The 19514-nt window shown below is 51.2% G+C and overlaps 1 protein-coding gene across 2 annotated transcripts in view; it reads right to left on the bottom strand.

The window, feature by feature from the left end:
• Positions 1-13795: 13795 nt before the first annotated feature.
• Positions 13796-19514, bottom strand: part of Slc2a10 (solute carrier family 2 member 10) — a 14866-nt gene continuing 9147 nt past the window's right edge. The window contains exons 2-5 of one of the 2 annotated variants that reach the window (XM_052184292.1): positions 18428-19514; positions 17624-17746; positions 16233-16368; positions 13796-15839 (exon numbers count right to left, since the gene is read on the bottom strand). The exon at positions 18428-19514 is cut by the window's right edge and continues 185 nt beyond it. In XM_052184292.1, coding sequence (XP_052040252.1) covers positions 15764-15839; positions 16233-16368; positions 17624-17746; positions 18428-19514 — 1422 coding nt within the window. In that variant the 3' untranslated portion in view covers positions 13796-15763. The remainder of the gene's footprint in view (positions 15840-16232; positions 16369-17623; positions 17747-18427) is intronic. The other variant, XM_052184293.1, reaches the window with a different exon arrangement.

Genomic DNA, 19514 nt, shown 5'->3' with positions numbered 1-19514 from the left:
TGCCTCAGGACTCTCCTGCCTCCCCCCCAACTCCCGACTGTTCTCCCTGTTAGAAGCCCAGACCTTCTGCAGCCCCGTTCCTTCCTCACAGGCTGCAGTTCAGGGAAGGAGAGATGGGGGTGGGGTGGGCCTCTCCATCCAAGGCACATCTGCCCAAAAGCAGAGAGAAGGGAGCGTGTGTCTCAGACCTTCCCTCCTCTCTCCCTCTGTTTCCTCTCAAGCCCAGCAGGGTCTTCCTACAAAGCAGTCCAGGCCCCTTCCTGACAGGGCTTCCCCAAACTCCTTGCTGGTGCCCCTCTGGTCTCCACCTCTCCTCTGAGGAACTCTCCTCCCCCCCCCCTCCCCAGAGATCCTCTCAGGATCTCCATCCTGGGGAAAGGTCTGTCCTAGCAGCTAAGACAAAGACCTTACCTCCGAGTTAGTCAGATCTCCGCAGTGGACACACCCAAGTTAGCTCCTGTGGGCTGACAAGTGTGCCCCACTTTACAGCCATAAAGACTAAAGCTATATGAAGGTCTGGTCAGACTAAAGCTATATGAAGGTCTGGTCAGACTAAAGCTATATGAAGGTCTGGTCAGACTAAAGCTATATGAAGGTCTGGTCAGACTAAAGCTATATGAAGGTCTGGTCGCTCACAGCCAAAGTGTGATGGGACAAACCTAGGTTGCATAGTGTGTGTACCGGGAGGTTACACCTATGTCAGAAACTAATGTCAGCGGTTTCAACTCCAGAAAGGACAGCAGGAGAGCATACATTGCTCCGGTGCTGAACAACCCTTGGAAGTCGGTACTTTTTAGGGATTTCTTTGGTTTTGTTTGTTTTGTTGGTTTTCAAAACAGGGTTTCTCCGTGTAGCCCTCGCTGTCTTGGAACTCACTCTGTAGACCAGGCTGGCCTTGAACTTAGCGATCCGCCTGCCTCTGCCTCCGGAGTGCTGGGATTAAAGGCGTGTGCCACCACCGCTCAGCCCCTTGTAAGATGTATTTTTTTCTTCTTCTTCTTTTGTATATTTTCCTTGGTTTCTAGTAAGTGCCCTGTTCCCTTTTAAGGAAAAGCTGAAAATAAGAAACACAAAGGTGCACTTCCGCCCTCTGCTGCTCACACGATAGAACTGCAGTGCAGCGCTTGCCTGGTGTGTAGTGGCGAACAGAGGCAGGGGAGCAGGTTTTCCTTCAGTCAGAAGCAGACTACAAGAAGGACCACGTACAGATCTTCACCCCCAAATATTTCATATTAACCTTAGTCTCTTCACACTCTATTGAATCCCCTAAGTAGATACCCCAAAAACGCCACTCCCAGCTTAGGGGCCAGGAGATACCTGGGTAAAGCCGGGTCAACGTGGCTCTTTGTGGCTGCGGGTCTTCAGATATGCCACTTACCTGTTTTGTGCCTTGGGTTCTCCATCATACAAGACAACATTAGGCAGGGGTTCTCCTCTGAGCTCCAGTAACGTTTTGGGGAGTGTTCTTTATTCTGTGTGCCTGTCATGGGCAAATCTCACCTCAACCCCAGCCTCTACCTGCTAAGGACCAGCCCACACATCAGCCACGACAACACAGAAGGTCCTCAGAATTGACAAGCAGCCCTGAGAGTGTGGTCGTATTGTCCTGGTTGAGAAATTGATGTTTAAGAAACTGTTGGGATGATCTACTCTGACCCCAACACAAGGGGTCACAGGGACCCTGGACTGACTAGTTTTTTGTTTGCTTTTGTTTTTGTTTTTGTTTTTGTTTTTCCGAGATAGGGTTTCTCTGTGTAACCCTGGCTGTCCTGGAACTCACTCTGTAGACCAGGCTGGCCTCGAACTCAGAAATCCACCTGCCTCTGCCTCCCAAGTGCTGAGATTAAAGGCGTGCACCACCAGGCCCGGCAGACTGACTAGTTTTATGTCAACTTGACACAAACTGAAGTCAAAAGGAAATTCCTCCATAAGAGCAGGCTGTACGCAAGCCTGTGGGGCAGCGGCTCTCAGTCTCCCTAATGCTCCTCATACTGTGGTGACCTCCAACCATAAAATTATTTTCAATGATACTTCATAATTGTAATTTTGCTGCTATCATGAATTGTAACATAAATATCTATGTTTTCTGATGGTCTTAGGTGACCCACATGAAAGGGTCATGAAACCCAAAAGGGGTTGCAACCTATAGGTTGAGAACAGTTGCTTTAGGGCATTTTCTTAATCGGCGATTGATGGGGAAGGGCTCAGCCTATTGTTTGGAGGATGGGAGATCCTGTGGCCTGGTGGCCCTGGGTTCTATAAGAAAGTGGATCGAGCAAGCCCTAAGGAACAAGCCAGCAAGCAACACCCCTGTGTGGACTCTGCATCAGCCCCTGTTTCCAGGTCTCTGCCCTGCCTGAGTTCCTGCCCTCGCTGCTTTTAATGATGAACTGTGAGTGAAATAATTCCTCTCCTCCCCAAGTTGCTCTTGGCCACGGTGTTTCCTCAGATCAATGAGAACCCTAACTAGGACAGATCCAGAGTTACTTCCTCCTACCTGCACCCCACCCCAGGCCACCACTGCCTTCACAGAAGCCCCCCATAAGCATTCCTCCTGCTACAGGGCCCCACCTTGAGGGATCTCCCGGGAACTCCTTTCACTGGTCTGCTGAGTGTTGTGCTTGGCGCTGTCTCTGGCCGCCCCAGGCGGGGACCAGTCTTCAATTAACATAGAAAAACAGGAACAGAAAGGGTCATAGGCATTGTGGAAGAGGAAAAGCAGTGAGGAGATTGTGGTATGCTGGAGAGGGGGTGCATGGGGAGACCTCAGCAGAGTACCATCTCACACACACACACACACACACACACACAAAGGGGACAGAGACAGCTAGGAAAACCAACACTTGCTCCACTCCCTGGCCTCTGGGCTTCCCACATTGGTGCTTAGAAAAGGAGAGGGCACAGATAAGTCTCCTGGGCCTCGCAGGCAGGCACAGGGCACAGAGAGAGGATCTGGGGTCCTGCTACAGTCTGACCTCTTGGGGAGAAAGAGTTTCCTGGGTTTGTTTATTTGTTTTAAGATTTATTTATTTTTACGCATGTGAGTACACTGCAGCTGTAGTCAGACACACCAGAAGAGGGCATCAGATCCCATTACAGATGGTTATGAGCCACCATGTGGTTGCTGGGAATTGAACTCAGGACCTCTGGAAGAACAGTCATTGTTCTTAACTGCTGAGCCCTCTCTCTAGCCTGAGAAAGAATTTTCTATCACCAAAGCCTAGAGCTTAGGAACCAGAGGTTAGGACAGTGGGTGTGTCACCTGATGTCTAAGGTGGGGAGGGTGACCTTCAGGTACCAAGATCGTCTCTACTGAGACCAGGCATGGTGATAAAATCCTCATGTCCTGTCTTGGAGTCGCCTCAAATGTGCAAGGTCCTGGGTTCAATACCCAGGACTGCAACCAAGCAATCAATCAATAACAATATAGTAAAATAAATGAATAGGGGCTGGAAGATGGCTTGGTTGGTAAAGTTTGCTTCAGAAGTCTGAGGGCCCAAGTTCATTCCCGGAGCCTATGTAGAAAGTGAGCTTAAAATTCTACTCTGGGGAGGCGGAGAATGTAGGATACCAGTCTGGCCCAAGTAATGGGTTCCAAGCCAATGAGAGATCCTGTCTCAGAGGTAGTAGACAGCGTTCTGAGTATGATGCCCAGGTGTTCCCCTGGCCTCCACACACATGCACATGCATGTATACATGCATGCACACATGTGTATACACACATGTACATACATGTATACATGCATGCACACACATACACATGTACACCCACATGTATACATGCATGTACACACATGCACGCACATATACACACATGCATACACACATAGACACACACACACACAGAGTTCCTGATAACGCTGTGCCACCACAGGCTGTAGCTGTCCAGTTGTTCCTCTGGAGGGTGATTTAGAGCACCTACTGTGTGCCTAGTTGATGACTACCTACTATGTGCCCGGTTCTCCTCTTGGTGACAGAAAAATCAATGCTGTGGACACAGCAGCTGTGGGGGTGCAGAGCAATGGCGTCTCATCCCTTGCTGGTAGGACGGTGACACAAAGCCACTCCTCCGGCTCCTCTGAGGAACAGCGAACACTCTCTCAGCAGAACTTTCTTAGCTTAAGTGCACACTTGACTTGGCGAATCCTCAATGCCCCCTCCGGGTGTGCAGGCCAGGAATAACTCCCCTGGGCCTACTCAATGAGCAATCCTGGCTTGTTTAGCGTTACCTTGAACTGGAACTGCTGCCACCACAGTGCTGTCACCACAATGTCCCTCAGCTGGTGTCCTGGCTGGTTTTGTGTCAACCTGACACAGGTTGGAGTTATCACAGAGAAAGGAGCTTCAAGTGAAGAAATGCCTCCATGAGATCCAGCTGTGGGGCATTTTCTCAATTAGGGATCAAGAGGTAGGGCCCCTTGTGGGTGGTGCCATCCCTGGGCTGGTAGTCTTGGGTTCTATAAGAGAGCAGGCTGAGCAAGCCAGGGGAAGCAAGCCAGTAAGGAACATCCCTCCATGGCCTCTGCATCAGTTCCTGCTTCCTGACCTGCTTGAGTTCCAGTCCTGACTTCCTTTAGTGATGGACAGTAGTGTGGAAGTGTAAGCGGAATAAACCCTTTCCTCCCCAACTTGCTTCTTAGTCATGATGTTTGTGCAGGAATAGAAACCCTAAGACAGCTGGAGAAAGGGAGTCCTGCAGTCCTACATCCTGGGAGGGGCCTGTGACTCAGCAATAAAGGGGAACCTGGGGTCAGGCTGGGCTGGGCAGGACTGCAGCTCACGGGGCTCTGCTAGGTGCAGGAAGGAAGTGCCAAAAGTCCACAGACTGTGTGGTCCATTTCTACAACCTTCTAGAAAAAGCAAAACCCGAGGGAGACCAGAACAAGTCCCCTGGAGAGGGGAAGAGATGGGGCAGGGAAGGGGTTGGGGCGTTGTGCTAAGAGATGCTATTTCTATTCATTACTACGTTGTGTGTGTGTGTGTGTGTGTGTGTGTGCCGCGCGCGCGCGCGCGCACGCGCGCACAAGCACCACAGTGCATGCGTGGAAGTCAGAGGATTGAACTCGGGTCAGAGCTTGGCAGCAAGCGCCCTTCCAGAGCCATCGGCTGGCCCACGATTCCCACATGCTGTATTTTCTCTACGCTTGCGTGTGGGTACAGCACGGAGCTCCGAAGCTCACCTCAGGAAGGTAGCTCCTTGTGTTTTAATCTCAGTGACTTCTGGGGTGTTCTCCTTCTCTCTCTCTTTTCCCCCCTGTGGTTCTTACTCCAGGAAAACGAACTCCAGCTCCCCATGACCTCTGAGAAACCCCTGTGAGTCTCACTAGCTCAGTCCCGTGCATCCCTGTCCTGGGTCCCTTGTGTGGCTGAGGGTCTGGGAAGCATTCAGAAGATAAGCAAGGCTGAGAGACTGGATCTAGGTGGTGTGAGGACTCCCTCCCTCACCAATGACTGCTGCTTAGAAAGCCGGTTCACGGGTGCCTGGTGCTCCCTCTTGTGTCCATGTGGTGTAATAACATCTCTGGTGTTTCAGATCAGAACTAAGGAACCATGAAACTTCTACTTGCCAAGCAATGTCCTCAGGAATCTAAACCCTGCACCTCGGTTCTTACATCATGCTTTTCTTCAGAAAAAAAATAAAACCACTGTAGATTAAAAATAAAACCCATGCATGCAGAGACATACATGGGAAAGTCATCTCTCTCTCCTATATCTCTAAGGCATGAATGGTGTCCCCTCGAGTCGGACAGCCCACAACCTGCCCAACCTTGCAGCATGGTCTGGTGAGTGTGTGTGCGTGTGCGTGTGCATGTGTCTGTGTGTGTGTGTCTCTCTGTGTGTGTGTGTGTGTGTGTGTGTGTGTGTGTTAGGACCATGCTACCAATGAAGTTCTTTGTTGAAGTTGTTTCCTGCATGCAATAAAGACTTCAGCCCACTAGATAGAGGACATTTGCCTTCACCCTCAGAACAGAGGTTTTCAGAGGATTTCAAGAGCTATCCCTGGTTCCACTGTCACTGCCTCTGACCTTGTCCCTCCTAAGTCAGCCTCATGTGGATAGTGGAAGGCTCACTGGCCAGCGGGTGATGTCCCCAGAGGTCAGCTGCACAGTTGGTCCTTTACTGCATAGTTCACAAAGGCTTTTGGGGTTGCTGCATTGTGTGAGCCGGGGAATGATGAGGAAGGGCAGGTGTTTCCCGTGCCGGGTCAGTGCAGGCAGGAGAGGACAGCCGCCCGCAGCACCAGCCGGACAGAGACTGCGAGGGACTCACGTCCATGCACATGGGGATGGGGAAGTGGAGGCACCAAAATGTATGAATGGCGCATCTTCCTGCTTCCCATTTGGTGGAAACCCAAAGGCCAAGGAACGCTCACTGGGCAGCCAAGGAAGGGAGGAAAGAAGGAAGGAAGATGGGTGGATGGATGATGGATGGATGAATGCAGGTGTGGTTGGATAGATGGATAGAAGAGTAGATGGATAGAGGGAGGAAGAGGGAGAGAGGGAGGAAGGGACAGATGGACAGAGGGACAGATGGATGGATGGCTTCAAGAGCCTTAGCTCAGCGCCACCCTGTAGTAGTTGGAAACTTTGGGGTCTGCTGTGGCCAAAGCATTCAGGATGCTACATGTTTCCTGCCACCCTCACCTCCAGCTCAAAGGAGCAGAGACATTGCTACTCTTTATTAAAGCCAAGGATGAGGGGACTGTGCCCCTTCACAGATCAGCATCTGTGGCATAGGTGTGGGGGACACTCACTGAGGATGTTGGGGATGGGGTCCCACATCGAAACTGTCAAGTGCTTGCTTATTCACAGGTCTGTACTGCCAGCGCCCTCTCCACACGTTTGTTTTCTTATGGACGAGCTATTCGGCACTGCGGTGACTTGAATATGTTTGGCCCAGGGAGTAGCACTTGGTATTTGGTAGTGTGGCCTTGTTGGAATAAGTGTGTCACTGTGGGAGTGGTCTTTAAGACCCTCATCCTAGCTGCCTGAAAGCCAGTCTTCTTCTGTTTGCCTTCAGAACAAGATGTAGAACTCTCAGCTCCTCCTGCACCATGCCTGCCTGGAGGCTGCCATGCTGCCGCCTTGATGATCCTGCACTGAACCTTTGAACCTGTAAGCCAGCCCCAATTAAATGTCCTTATGAGAGCTGCTTTGGTCATGGTGTCTGTTCACAGCAGTTAAACCCTAAGACAGGCACCGTGAAGGACAGTTGGTAGACCTTTCTGTGTGCCTGCTCGCCATGCCTGAGGCACTAGGGGCTAAGCAGCCCCCCCCCTCACTGTCCTGTAATGGTTTCCAATGTTCCTTGATCACTCTGGGACAACTCCACTTGAGCCGCAAAGACCACTGTCACCACAGTTCCTGCTGAAGCCACAAGTCCTGTGTCTGGAGACCTCCCTCCAGTCCTGACTGCTCCAGGCAAATCTTGCAGGTTTTGAACAACTCTGCTCACTGTAGAAGAGTCTCGGTGGATTCCAGATGAACCTGCTCACCCTGTAGCTGGCCTCACTCAGGATGGCCATGTCAAATCTCCCTAGAGACTCAACAAAAAAGCCTATGATTGGTTCAGTGTGGCGCTATAGTCTTAGACAGGGATTCTATTTCTGCAATGAACCACCATGACAAAAGAAACCTGGGGAAAAAAAGGTTTTATTTGGCTTACACTTCTACATCACTGTCCATCACCCAAGGAAGCCATGGCAGGAGCTTAAGTCAGGGACCTGGAGGCAGGAACTGAAGGCGATGTCTTGGGGGACACTGCTTCCTGCCTCTCTCCTCGTGGCTTGCTGAGCCTTCTCTCTTATATGACCCAAGATCACCTGCCCAGTAATGGCACTACCCATGTGGGCTGGCCCCTCTCATGTCAATCATCAATCACAACCACATCCCACAGACTTGCCTACAGGCCAATCTTACGGAAGCATTTTCTCTTCCCAGATATGTCTAGGTTTGTTGATAAACTAAGCAAACAAGAAACCCAAGTAGGCCAGCAGTGGGTGGCACATCTATTCATCGGGTAGAAGGGAAGCCATGGGCAAGCAAAGCTGTGATTGGTGGCTTTCAAACCCTGCTAGATTCCCTTTCTGGCCGTGTTTCTCAGTCTCCTTGGACCAGGAAGCTTCATGGTCTACCTTCCTCGTGTTGCAGCATCAGCCCCATAAAGGCTTCTCCCAAGAGGCCATTTAGCTATTTTTGGTATTTACCATCAACGGGGAGGTCTGAACTCAGTGCTGGAGAATGAATCAAAACTCAGGGTTTCTGGTTCTCTCAGGAAACTGCTAAGAGGTCCAAAGAGTGAGGGAGAAACTACAAGGACCAAGGACAAACCGTGGCAGAAGTATCCAGAAGGTTAGAGTCTGTGGCCAACCAGAGGCTTTGGAGGGACGTAGCTGTGGAGATCTGAGGAGGGAGCTACAACCCCCATTGCTACAGAAATAAAGGGCACCAGTGGCTAAGAGCTAAGGCTCAAGGGCTGCTGCTCTAATGGCCCAGTGTTTATGCTCCAGGCCCAGAGCCCGTAAATGTCTGGATTTGAAAGCTCAGAGCTACCGAGTCTCTGGCTCTTAAGATACAAACTCCTGTTTTGAAAGTTCACCTCCCAAAACAGGGCCAGGGCTGTTAATGCTAAGAGAGCCACAGGCGTGGCAGGTCACATACATAATCTTAGCGCTTGGAGGGCTGAGGCAGGAGAATTGCCAAGTAGTTCCAGAGTAGTCTGGCCTATAGAAAAAAAGGTCTTGTCTGGCAGGGAGGGAGGGGGTTGAGAGGAAGGGAGAGAGGTTTAGCCTGGCCACAGTTTCTATCCAGATAGAAAAAAAATCTGGTTATGTAAAGCCAACACATGCTCAGAAAATTCTAAGTGTTAGAGACAGGAGCTGTGTAGCCTCTGCAGCACAATGGTTTACTGACAGGACTGGGTCAAAGACGTGTGTTTCTTCCAGAGACTGGTTCTGAACTTCTAGAAGCAGTTGGCTCTGGGTCAGCCAACGGTCCCGGTAGACTACTACCCCAAAATGTGACAAACCCAAGCAGATGTCAGAACATGGACTGCCTGGGACCTACAGGCAGATTTGAGAGTGGCTAGCCAGAGGACAAGCAACCCCTAACTCTTAGGAAGAATGTTTGCATCTTTCTGACTCTGCTCTTTCCATATGTAGAACTCAGGGCTCTGTGAACGATCTCATTACCAAGGAACAGCACAATGATCAGGAGTGGTCACTCCTGTGGAACCTCAGTGCCCAGTGTCGGGGAGTTTGAAGTACCGCTCAGAGCCTAAGACACTAGTGAAGGCAGTACGGGCCCAATGTGATTGGGTTTGACCATCAAGTGTTATCCTGTTTATTTAATCTCAATGGGGGGTCTACCCCACCTCTTATCCTTCAGTTCCCAGATAAAAGACACTCAACCTTTATATTTATAATAAGCCTTAATCATCAGTAGAGCTGGGCAGATATCTACCCTCTAAGCTATTAGAATCTACTTTGCCATCAATAACCCTGAATTATAATTTGCCACATTCCATCTGAACAGCAATTGGCCAGCCCTCAAGGCTGTTTCCATGGCTCACCTAACCCAGTGTCTTCCCTGTCCATATCACTTTCCCTCTCTTCATGGTCTCTTCAGAGCCCAAGGCCTAGAACCCAAACTGCCTGCTATTGACTGTAGGCATATTTATTCACCGATCAGGGATAACTTGGGAGCAGGCAGGGGTAGGAGGGTGGGGGGCAAGGTCACGTAGCATCACTTGTGTATGTGCAGACGCTCTCATCCTGGGGGTCAACCAGGACCTGGGGCCAGCATTTAGCATCACAATACACAGCAAAGGACTAGACCTCGACAACCAAGGAAGGCAGAGCAACATGGTCTGTGCCCAGCTGGATCTCAGCATTGTTGCCAAGTTATCCCCCTTCCCAGACGTTGACATCTGATTGACAGATGGAGCCAGAGAATGTTTTTTGGATCATATCTCAGTAACCACCAGCCCAGACAGTCAAACCCAGAGGTTTAGGGTGGCATCTGGCCCATAAGTCTGGAAGAACTTAGCAATGTCACAGAGCTGAACTCAGAGGAGATGCTGGCATGGAGAAAGAGGAGAAGCACAGAGGCAGGTGAGGAAAAAAATGAAAACCTTTTCACTTCTACTGGCAAGCTCAGTCTTTGCCAGGAAAACCGGAATGTTGACTCGGTGCACGTGCAGCTCAAGTTTCTACACACGCAGAAGACATAGCTAAATGGCAAGAGAAATCACAGACTCTGCTCTTGATCTTGGCCACGACACGGTGTTTCTGAACTCAGCCTCTTGGGACACAGGGCATGGCGGGGAGCACCTTTAATCCCAGCTGTCGGGAGACAGAGGCAGATGGAGCTCTGTGAGTTTGAAACCAGATTTGTCTATACAGTCAGTTGTAGGTCAGCCAGGGCTACTGTGACACTTCTGTTTATCTTTGTGGTTTTGGTTTTGGTTTTGTCTCGCTATGTCTCTCTGACTGTCCTGGAACTCACTGTGTAGACCAAGCTGACCTAGAACTCACAGAGCTCCATCTTCCCCGGCCTCCCCAGTGCTGAGATTACACGTGTGCGCTGCCGCGCCGTCTCTCCCAGTGCTGAGATTACACGTGTGCGCTGCCGCGCCGTCTCTCCCAGTGCTGAGATTACACGTGTGCGCTGCCGCGCCGTCTCTCCCAGTGCTGAGATTACACGTGTGCGCTGCCGCGCTGTCTCCCCCAGTGCTGAGATTACACGTGTGCGCTGCCACGCCGTCTCCCCCAGTGCTGAGATTCCACGTGTGCGCTGCCACGCCGTCTCTCCCAGTGCTGAGATTCCACGTGTGCACTGCCACGCCGTCTCTCCTGCCTTCCTTTCTAACTGGCTCAAGTTTTCATCACAGACAAAGGGAACAGTGAGAAGACACCAAACGTTCTCTGTAACATGTGAGGCAAGGGCAGTTCTTAGTCTTTTAATTTTAGAGTTTTCAGTGTCTCCAAAAGTGTTAAAGAAATAAAAAAGATTTGGGGACTGGAGAGACTCTGGCTGCTCTTACAGAGAATGTGGGTTCAGGTCCCAGCACCCACGTGGCAGCTCACAGCCTCCTGCAACTCCAGTTCCACAGAAGCTAATGCATCTCTGGCTTCCAGAGAATCAATCTCTCTCTCTCTCTGTCTCTCTCTCTCTGTCTGTCTGTCTGTCTGTCTCTCTCTCTTTCTCTGTGTCTCTCTCACGCACACACACACACACACACACAAGCGCTCTCCCACACACAGAGACATACATGCATATGCATACACACTTATACATATTTTTAAAGTATTGTTAAAAGATTTTTTTACTTAGTAACTTTTTACAAAATATTAATTTGTTTGTTTGTATGAGTACACTGTATGGTGTGTCTTCAGATACACCAGAAGAGGGCATCAGATCTCATGACAGATGGTTGTGAGCCACCATGTGGTTGCTGGGAATTGAACTCAGGACCTCTGGAAGAGCAGTCAGTGCTCTTAACCACTGAGCCATCTCTCCAGCCCACTTAATAACTTTTTATAGATATGGAACACTATAGGAGTCATGTGAACACAGGCATGAGCTAGAAAGTTCTTGATGGGGAGTTAAGACCGTTCCTGTCCCTCCAGTACTCCTGGTCTCACTTCCTTGAGATTACTACAGTTAGAAGGATTTTCTTTCATTGTTAAGGCAGTTTCGCTCAAACGCTGAGATACTCGGGTAGATCTGGAGCAAATCTCAAGGTCAAGAAGTGATGCTGGATTGTAGTACACAGGTCCATCTGGGCCAGCTCCCTTTATGAGAGAATTATGATTTATTTGTGAAATATCCCTTGGCCACAGCATGACTTAAGAAGCAAGTTGGGGAGGAAAGGGTTTATTCAGCTTATACTTCCACACTGCTGTTCATCACTAAAGGAACTGAGGACTGGAACTCAAGCAGGTCAGGAAGCAGGAGCTGATGCAGAGGCCATGGAGGGATGTTCCTTACTGGCTTGCTTCCCCTGGCTTGCTCAGCTTGCTTTCTTATAGAACCCAAGAGCACCAGCCCAGAGATGGCACCACCCACAAGGGGCCCTCCCCCCTTGATCACCTATTAAGAAAATGCCCCACAGCTGGATCTCATGGAGGCATTTCCTCAACTGAAGCTCCTTTCTCTGTGATAACTCCAGCCTGTGTCACGTTGACACACAAAACCAGCCAGTACAATCCCAGAATTCAAAAGCTGGAAACTCACTTAGAAAAGGGGGAGGAGGCATTTGAAGATCTAAGCCACTCAGGCCTGTGCTTTAAGGAGGCAGCTGTGCTGTTGAGGAGGCTCAGCTGGTAAAGGCACTGAACACTCGGCCTCATGATCCGCCTCTGATCCCCAGAGCCCACATAAAGGCGGAGAAAAAGAACTGACATCACAAAGCCGTCCTCCACATGTGCATGGTGGCACATGTGCCCATGTACACAAACACAAATGTAAAAGGAAGCAAGAGGATAGACACAGACAGCTAGCCAGGTGGTTTGGGCCTATACACCAGCTATTCTGTAGGCTGAGGCAGGGGGACCCCCAGATCAATGTCTTGTTCGGACAACAGCAAGACCCTGTGTCAAAAGCTTAAGTTTTGTTGTTTCTGTTTTAAGGGAGCGGGAAGAGGGCGTAGTCAAGCATACTAGTGTAATGCTAGGATATGGGAGGCAGACAGGCGGCCCTGGGAGGCATTGGGCTCATTTGGAGTCCCCACCCACTGGGCCACAGATGAGAAGACTCTGACCTGAAAGGAAATGAGCAAACATAGAAACAGAGGCTGGCTGTGAGTCACATGTGAGTCTCTGTGCATGTCTGTGTTGTCTGTCTGTCTGTCCGTGTGTCTCTCTGTATGTGCATGTGCATTCATGTGAGTGTGTGTACATTTGTGTGTGTTCATGTGTGTGAATATGCAAACATGCGAATATGTGTGTGCATGTACGCATGCAAGTGTATGTACCTGTGTATGTTTCTGTGTCTGTGTGTGTACATGCATTCGAGTATGTGTGTGTCTCTCTCTGTGTTTGTGTGTATACCTGTGTGTGCCTGAATATGTGTGGGAATGTTTGCGTCTGTGTCTCTTTGTGTGTATGCATGTATGTGCATGAATAAGCATGTGAATGTGTGCATGTGTGTGTGTTGGAGTGTATGTGCCTCTGTGTGTGTGTGTGTGTCTGTGTGTGTGCATGCATTTGAGTGTATGTGTCTGTGTGTCTATGTGTGTGGGCATACCTGTGTGTGTGTGCATGAGCATTAGTGTGTTTGCGTGTGTCTCTGTGTGTGTCTGTGTGCATGTGCAAGCATGTGAATGTGTGTATACATATGCACATGCATGTGCATGCATGCTATGTGTCTGTGTGTTTGTACGATTTTGCGTGTGAGCATTGCACAGAGACGATCTTGATTCTCCAGTTGTGTCTGCCGCTGCTGCCACGGTGCTGCCTCAGCTCTTTGTCTTTCTTATTCTTCGTCGCAGACTCTTCTGTTACCTATCACCTATTTATCACCCACCAGTTTGCATCTGTCATCTGTCCCCGTCTATCACTGACCTACCATTCAGCATCTGTCAATCAATGATTCTTCCCCACTGCATTCTGTTTTCTGTCCTCCTTTCCCCCTCTTGTCTCCTTTTCTTTCTCGTGGATCATAATGACAGAATAAGTACAAGGCCCTTGTCTAGGCCACCCTCCGCCCTGAGCTCTAGAATGCCGCTAATACTTAGTAGACAACACAGGTGCATTTGTGCAGAAATACAAATCACCATATACATTTGTGTTCAAAATAATGTATTTCAAAATACACTTTTAAATTACACATCTTTGCATGAAAAAACATTGCATCTGAAGAACATTCCACAGGCAGTCAGTATGCAGTCGGGGCTAGGCGACAGACACACATTCCGGAATGTAAGATGCGTGTCAGAGCCCCTTCCTCCATCGAGGCCAAGAGCAAGGGTCTGCTGAACCGATCGGTGAAGGGATTTTTTCACAGACACCCCATTTTCTACGATGTTACCAGGTACACCTGGGAGGCACTTTTGAGCTTGATTTATATAATTAACACTTGACTCAGCAGTTCACAACTCCAGAGAAAAATCAACCAAACAATAAACCAAGCCCTGGTCTTCAGTGTTCCCCAACCTCTGGAATGCAAAGACACTGAGTGCTGAAGCAGGAAAATGCACAGCATCTGCCTGTGTCACCATCAGACACACATGAGGACATCCCGCAGCACAGAGGAGGGAGATGTGCAGCAGAGACATTAGAAGGTGGTGATGTGGGTTTGTCTTTTTTTATTCACCTATTGATTTGGTTGGACAAGGTTTCAGTTGGAAGCCAGACTGATTTAGAACACTCTTTAGCCTCCTGAGTGCTGGAGTTACAGGTATGCACCACCCACGTAGGAGGTGATGATGTTTGAGTAGTGACTGTTATAATGACATTGATTGTTTGTTATCAATTAAAACACTTTTTTAAATGATGACAGTGCTTAGCAACCAGTCTGTAGAAACCCTGGCTGGGTGGCAGTGGGCTCTGGGGAGCCAGAACAAGCTTAAACCAGCATGCCACTAGTTATGAATGAAATATCTAGAAAAAGAGAGCAAGGTCACCAGGCCAGGCTTGGGAACCAGGAGGGTGTGGCTGACAGTGCGGTGAGGCCAGCTACCCAGTGTCCAGGAACAAACTATCTTATTAATGTCCTCCTTATATGACCTCTGACGAGAGCCACTTGCTTGTCTCCTGCTGACTGATCCTTTACAATTGCCTCAAAGAAAAGCCCTGTGTAACAAGGTGTGCAGAAGCCCCTCAGGGCTCACTGAAGACTCTCCTGAGAGAGATGGAGTAAGTCAATATCTCCTGAGGGATATTAACTGTGCCCATTCTGCAGATGAATAAACTAAGGCTATAGGAAGTCAGTAGCACCCAAAGTAGAAGCCACAACCACCAGCATATGGATGAGTCCCTCCAAACCCTTTCTTCATTCAAAGCCCCCTGCTGAACCCTGGGAACAGTTGGGTTCCTAGCACTTGTCACATGGTGGGGTCTAGCTCTTACATTCCAGAGTGCTAGGACTCTAGAACTGAGGTGCATTCTCTGCTAACAAAGCTTCTGTCCCCAGAGCGACCAGATGGGGGGTCCTCGGTGAGTGCTTGTTACCTGTGTTCCTGCTCTGAGACGTCTGTCCTTGTGGAGTGAAAAGAGATTCTAGGAGAAGCCTAGTCCAGCTTCTGTGAGACACATGGGGAAACTGAGGCCAGGGTCATAAAGCCAATTTAGTTACAGCCTGCTGCCCCCAGTCAGAGGCCCAGCACCTGATAAATATCTTCAGCAAGAAGAGGGGGCAATGAATAAGACAGACCCTGGTTCACTAAGGCCCCAGCAAGGGGACAAGGAAGGCGGAGACTCAGCCTCTGCTGGCCCGGGGCTGGTGGTAGGAGACACTTCCTTCCCAGGTCCTCTGAGAAGCACTTGGACAACACACCACAGAAGATGCCATTATAAACATGGTAGACAAGCCAACTCCATGGGGAAACTGAGTCATGGAGCTAGATCTCCCACAGTCCTTGGAGTCTCATACTCAAACTGAAGAGTTTGGTTGTCAACTCTCACCTTGATAAGAGGAAGCCTCTGGAGCAGGGCTCACCACACAAGAAAATCTAGATCACGAGTTCCAGGCCCCGGAACACAGGGAGCTGGAGGTGGGCTGCAGAAACCAATGTCCCAGCATCTTCCAAGCCGACGGACCCCTCAGGAGGCTGAGGAGACACCCAGACGGTGGTACTGAACACTGTGCTGCCTGCGGCCAAAGCTCAGAGGGAACCTGCTGAGGAAACCATCCAATTACAGAAGAGCAGGCCTAGGGCCTTCCCCGGGCTGGAGGCAGTGGAAACCACTGCCCCACCCTATATGATAGGTCTCTGCCTCAAAAACAAAAACCAGGACTGGGGCGGAGCTCGGTGGTAGAAAGCTTACACAAGTTACACCTGCAGAGGCCCAACCATGCTCCCTTCAGCACACACACAAATCCAGGAGCTGAGGCTTAACGTTTGTGCCAAGTCACCGTCTAATGACACAAAATAGCTGAAGGAAAGTGGCTCTGGTGATGGCAGGAAGGCAGGAGCTGTGAGCATATAGCAGCAGAAAGAGGGGTCTGAGGTCCTAAAGGGCCCCACTTCTGAGGCACCGCGTGAGCCCCCACCCCTCACCCACCACATACCTGCTCGTCTGAAACTGCTGTTCTATCTCAGCTAACGACTGTCCTTTTGTTTCAGGAACAAGTAAGTAGATGAACGCCAGGCCAAGGACAGCGGTCAGCCCATAGAGCAGGAAGGTCCAGGCCAGGCCGATGGCACCTTGGGACACAATGTGGGGAGTGTGGGTCAGGAGCTGAGACCCTGTTCTCGAAGCCCAGGCTACCCCAAGCAGCTCCTAGGTGTAGAGCCAGTAGTTTAGCCATGCAAGGGATGGCCAGTTAGCAGAGGGCTAGCAAGCCCTCAAATAAGACCTGAAAGCCAGAATGTGGCTGACTGTCCCCGAGGCTGGGGGCACCAGCACATGAAGACAACTTGTATGGAGGGAAGGGTCCCTCAGAGTCGGAACACAGAAATGGAGGTGTGGCTGGCTGCAGGGACCATGAGAGGCAGCTCCAGCTCTAGAAGGCCACACAGGGTCACTGAAAAACTGAGCCACAGTTGGTCTAGACTAGACCTGAGTCAGAACAGGAAGACAGGAGCCACTGCTCCAACCTCGAACTCTGCCCAGGGCTAAGGACCATATCAGAGATGAACCCCGCCCTGGCCTGCCACAGGCAGTCCCTAAAGTCAGGGGGCCCATGGCAAAGAGAGGGGTTTGACAAAAGGGACGCTCTGTAGACCTGGGAAGCCAGGTTCCGTGAGGGTGCCTTTCTCTCTGGCAGCCATGATGACCCCTTCCACCAGCCTCCCTGAGCACTAGGATTTAGGAATGCCAGGACTCGAGATGGGTTCCCTCCCCTCCCCTCCCTCCCTTTTGTCTATCTCACAAGGCAACATCTGGAGACAGAGGCAGTGGGGAGACAGAAGGCTGGGAGACCTTGTGGTGGCATCTCCAAAATGTCCCCACAGCCTTGTGAGCTAGACATGCAATCACTTGACCACAGAAAGTGGACAAGGAACCCAGTCCTATGAACTGCCCGTGTGAAGGAGCCCTGGGCATCAGGAGAACAAACCATTGGCTCTGGAAGGGGCAGGTGACCTTGTTGAGCCCATGGGACCAGGACCCCGGACTTGGACTGCAGCTAATGAGAGAGGTGCCCCAGAGGCGTGGGGACCTGCAGGGGTGGGGAGGGGAGAGTGGGAGAGGGTGGGAGGGGGAGGGGCATTGAATGAAGACAGAAGAGAGAGAATGAAGGACAGACCCTGTAGTGGGAAAACCCAGGACTGGCTTTGCTTGAAGCCACCCACCCGGCTCATTTAGGTGTCCTGAGATAAAATAGTCCCTTCCGATTCATAAGCAAGCTGCATCAGATTTTGCGCCACTGTGACCCAGAGAGTTTGGGAGCTTTAGCTCTGGAGAGAGCTGCCCCCGGGTGCAGCTAGACACGGCCTGGGACGAGGCCAGGGTGCTCACCGATGAGGTCGAGGAAGGAGAGGCTGATGAAGAGGTTAGCTGCCCAGTTGAAGCTGCTGCAAAGAGCGAAGGCTCTCCCTCGGATCTCCACAGGGTAGATCTCGCTGAGGACCAGCCAGGTCACTGGAGGTGAGAGCAAGAGAGACCCTGGGCACCCGTGAACTGGACAAGCCACCTCCCACCCTCATTAGCCAAGGCCTGTGCCACGCCCTTGGTCCCTGATTCTCTCAGCTGCACACCCTCTCTGCCCCTGCAGGAACCCCGTGAATAGCCGCAGTCTCAGGCTCCTGGGGCACAAGACGTGCAGTGCCGAGAGCAGGAGGGTCCCAAGCAAACTATTATATCTGGTTTTCATCTGACTCATTACATTCTCTTCCTTTTTTTTTTTTTTTTTTTTTGGATTTGTTTTTTTGGAGACAGGGTTTCTATGTATAGCCCTGGCTGTCCTGGAACTCACTCTGTAGACCAGGCTGGCCTCAAACTCAGAAATCTGCCTGCCTCTGCCTCCCAGAGTGCTGGGATTACAGGCGTGCGCCACCACAGCCTGGCTACATTCTCTTCTGATGGAACCACTCAGGGGTAGATCTAAGGTTCGAAGAGACCTGAAGTTTAAATCTTGGTGCCCGGATGGGGGTGGGGTGGGCTTAAAAACTTGCGAGTGCGGTTGGCTTTAAGGTTGTAGGCGAACCCCTTGATACAAGCAAGGAACCCTGGAGTCTCAACCACCCACTGTTAACGTCCCAGTGTCCCTAGACAGAAAGGGACAGATGACTCTGGATTTCCCTGCCCAATCAGCTCTCCTACCTGGTCCGAATCCAAAGGAGAAGGCACTCACATAGACCATCATGCAAACCAGTGCAGACCAGCACAGCAGGGTATGCACCAGGACGGGACTGGTAGCAACTGAGGAGGCGGTATCCCGAGCTGGTCCCAGGGATGCTGCGATGACGGGATGGATGGGTCGCTTGGTGACTGGCAGGACTGGTTGTCCTTGGTCCCCACTGGTGTGTAGCACTGGTGGTGGTGATGAGTTCACAGGCAGGTCTGGGGTTCGAGGCAGGTCCACCTGCTGGCTGGCATTGGATGTGGCCAGGCAGCTGGGGCCAGAGTCCAGGGACACAGCAAAGCTGACGAGGCCTATGCCACTGACGGACAAGGCCATGAGAGCACACCCAGAGAGCAGAAGGGCTCTGCGGCCTACACGGTCCACCAGCCCCGTGGCGATCAGGGTGGCAGCCACCTTCACAGTTCCAAGTCCCACAGAAGCCAGCACAGCTGAGGAGCCCCCACGGAAGCCCACGGAGCGGAAGATGGTAGAGGCGTAATATAGCACATTGGGCTGTCCTGTTAGCTGCTGGAACAGCACCAGCCCCAGCCCCACTACAGTCCGACTCCACATGCCGTCCTGGGCCCTGAAGAGGTCCAGAAAGGTGTACCGTGGCTTCACTGGGCCCAGTTTGCTGGCCTCCCCTCCCTGGAGTGGGATGAGGTCTTGGCGGGCTGCTGTGCCCTCTGCCCCAGCAGGGAGAAGGAAGAGGCTGAGAGACTGTAGGAGAGCTGGAGCTGTCGCCCAGCCAAACATATGCCTCCAGCCCCAAGGGCTGCCAGCCAGGGCATAGTTGAGGCCGTAAGAGACCAGGATGCCCACAGTGATGCCCACCTCGTAGAGGGACACCAGCACACCCCGCTGCCGCGGCCCCACCAACTCTGACACGTAGATGCAGCAAGCCATGGACGACAGAGAGATGGCGAAGCCAACAGAGGAGCGGCCCAGGAGCAGCCAGGGCAGGGAGCCGGCCAGAACCAGAATCAGGCTGCCAGCTAGCAGCACCACATTGCTTCCCAGGATGGCTCGTCTCCTGCCGTAGCAGTCAATGAGGAAGCCCCCGAC

This window comes from Apodemus sylvaticus, chromosome 5, assembly GCF_947179515.1.
Source record: "Apodemus sylvaticus chromosome 5, mApoSyl1.1, whole genome shotgun sequence".
NCBI classification, from domain to species: Eukaryota; Metazoa; Chordata; class Mammalia; order Rodentia; family Muridae; genus Apodemus; species Apodemus sylvaticus.
The sequence above is the reverse complement of the archived record's forward strand: the minus strand, read 5'-3'. Positions and strand labels throughout refer to the sequence as shown.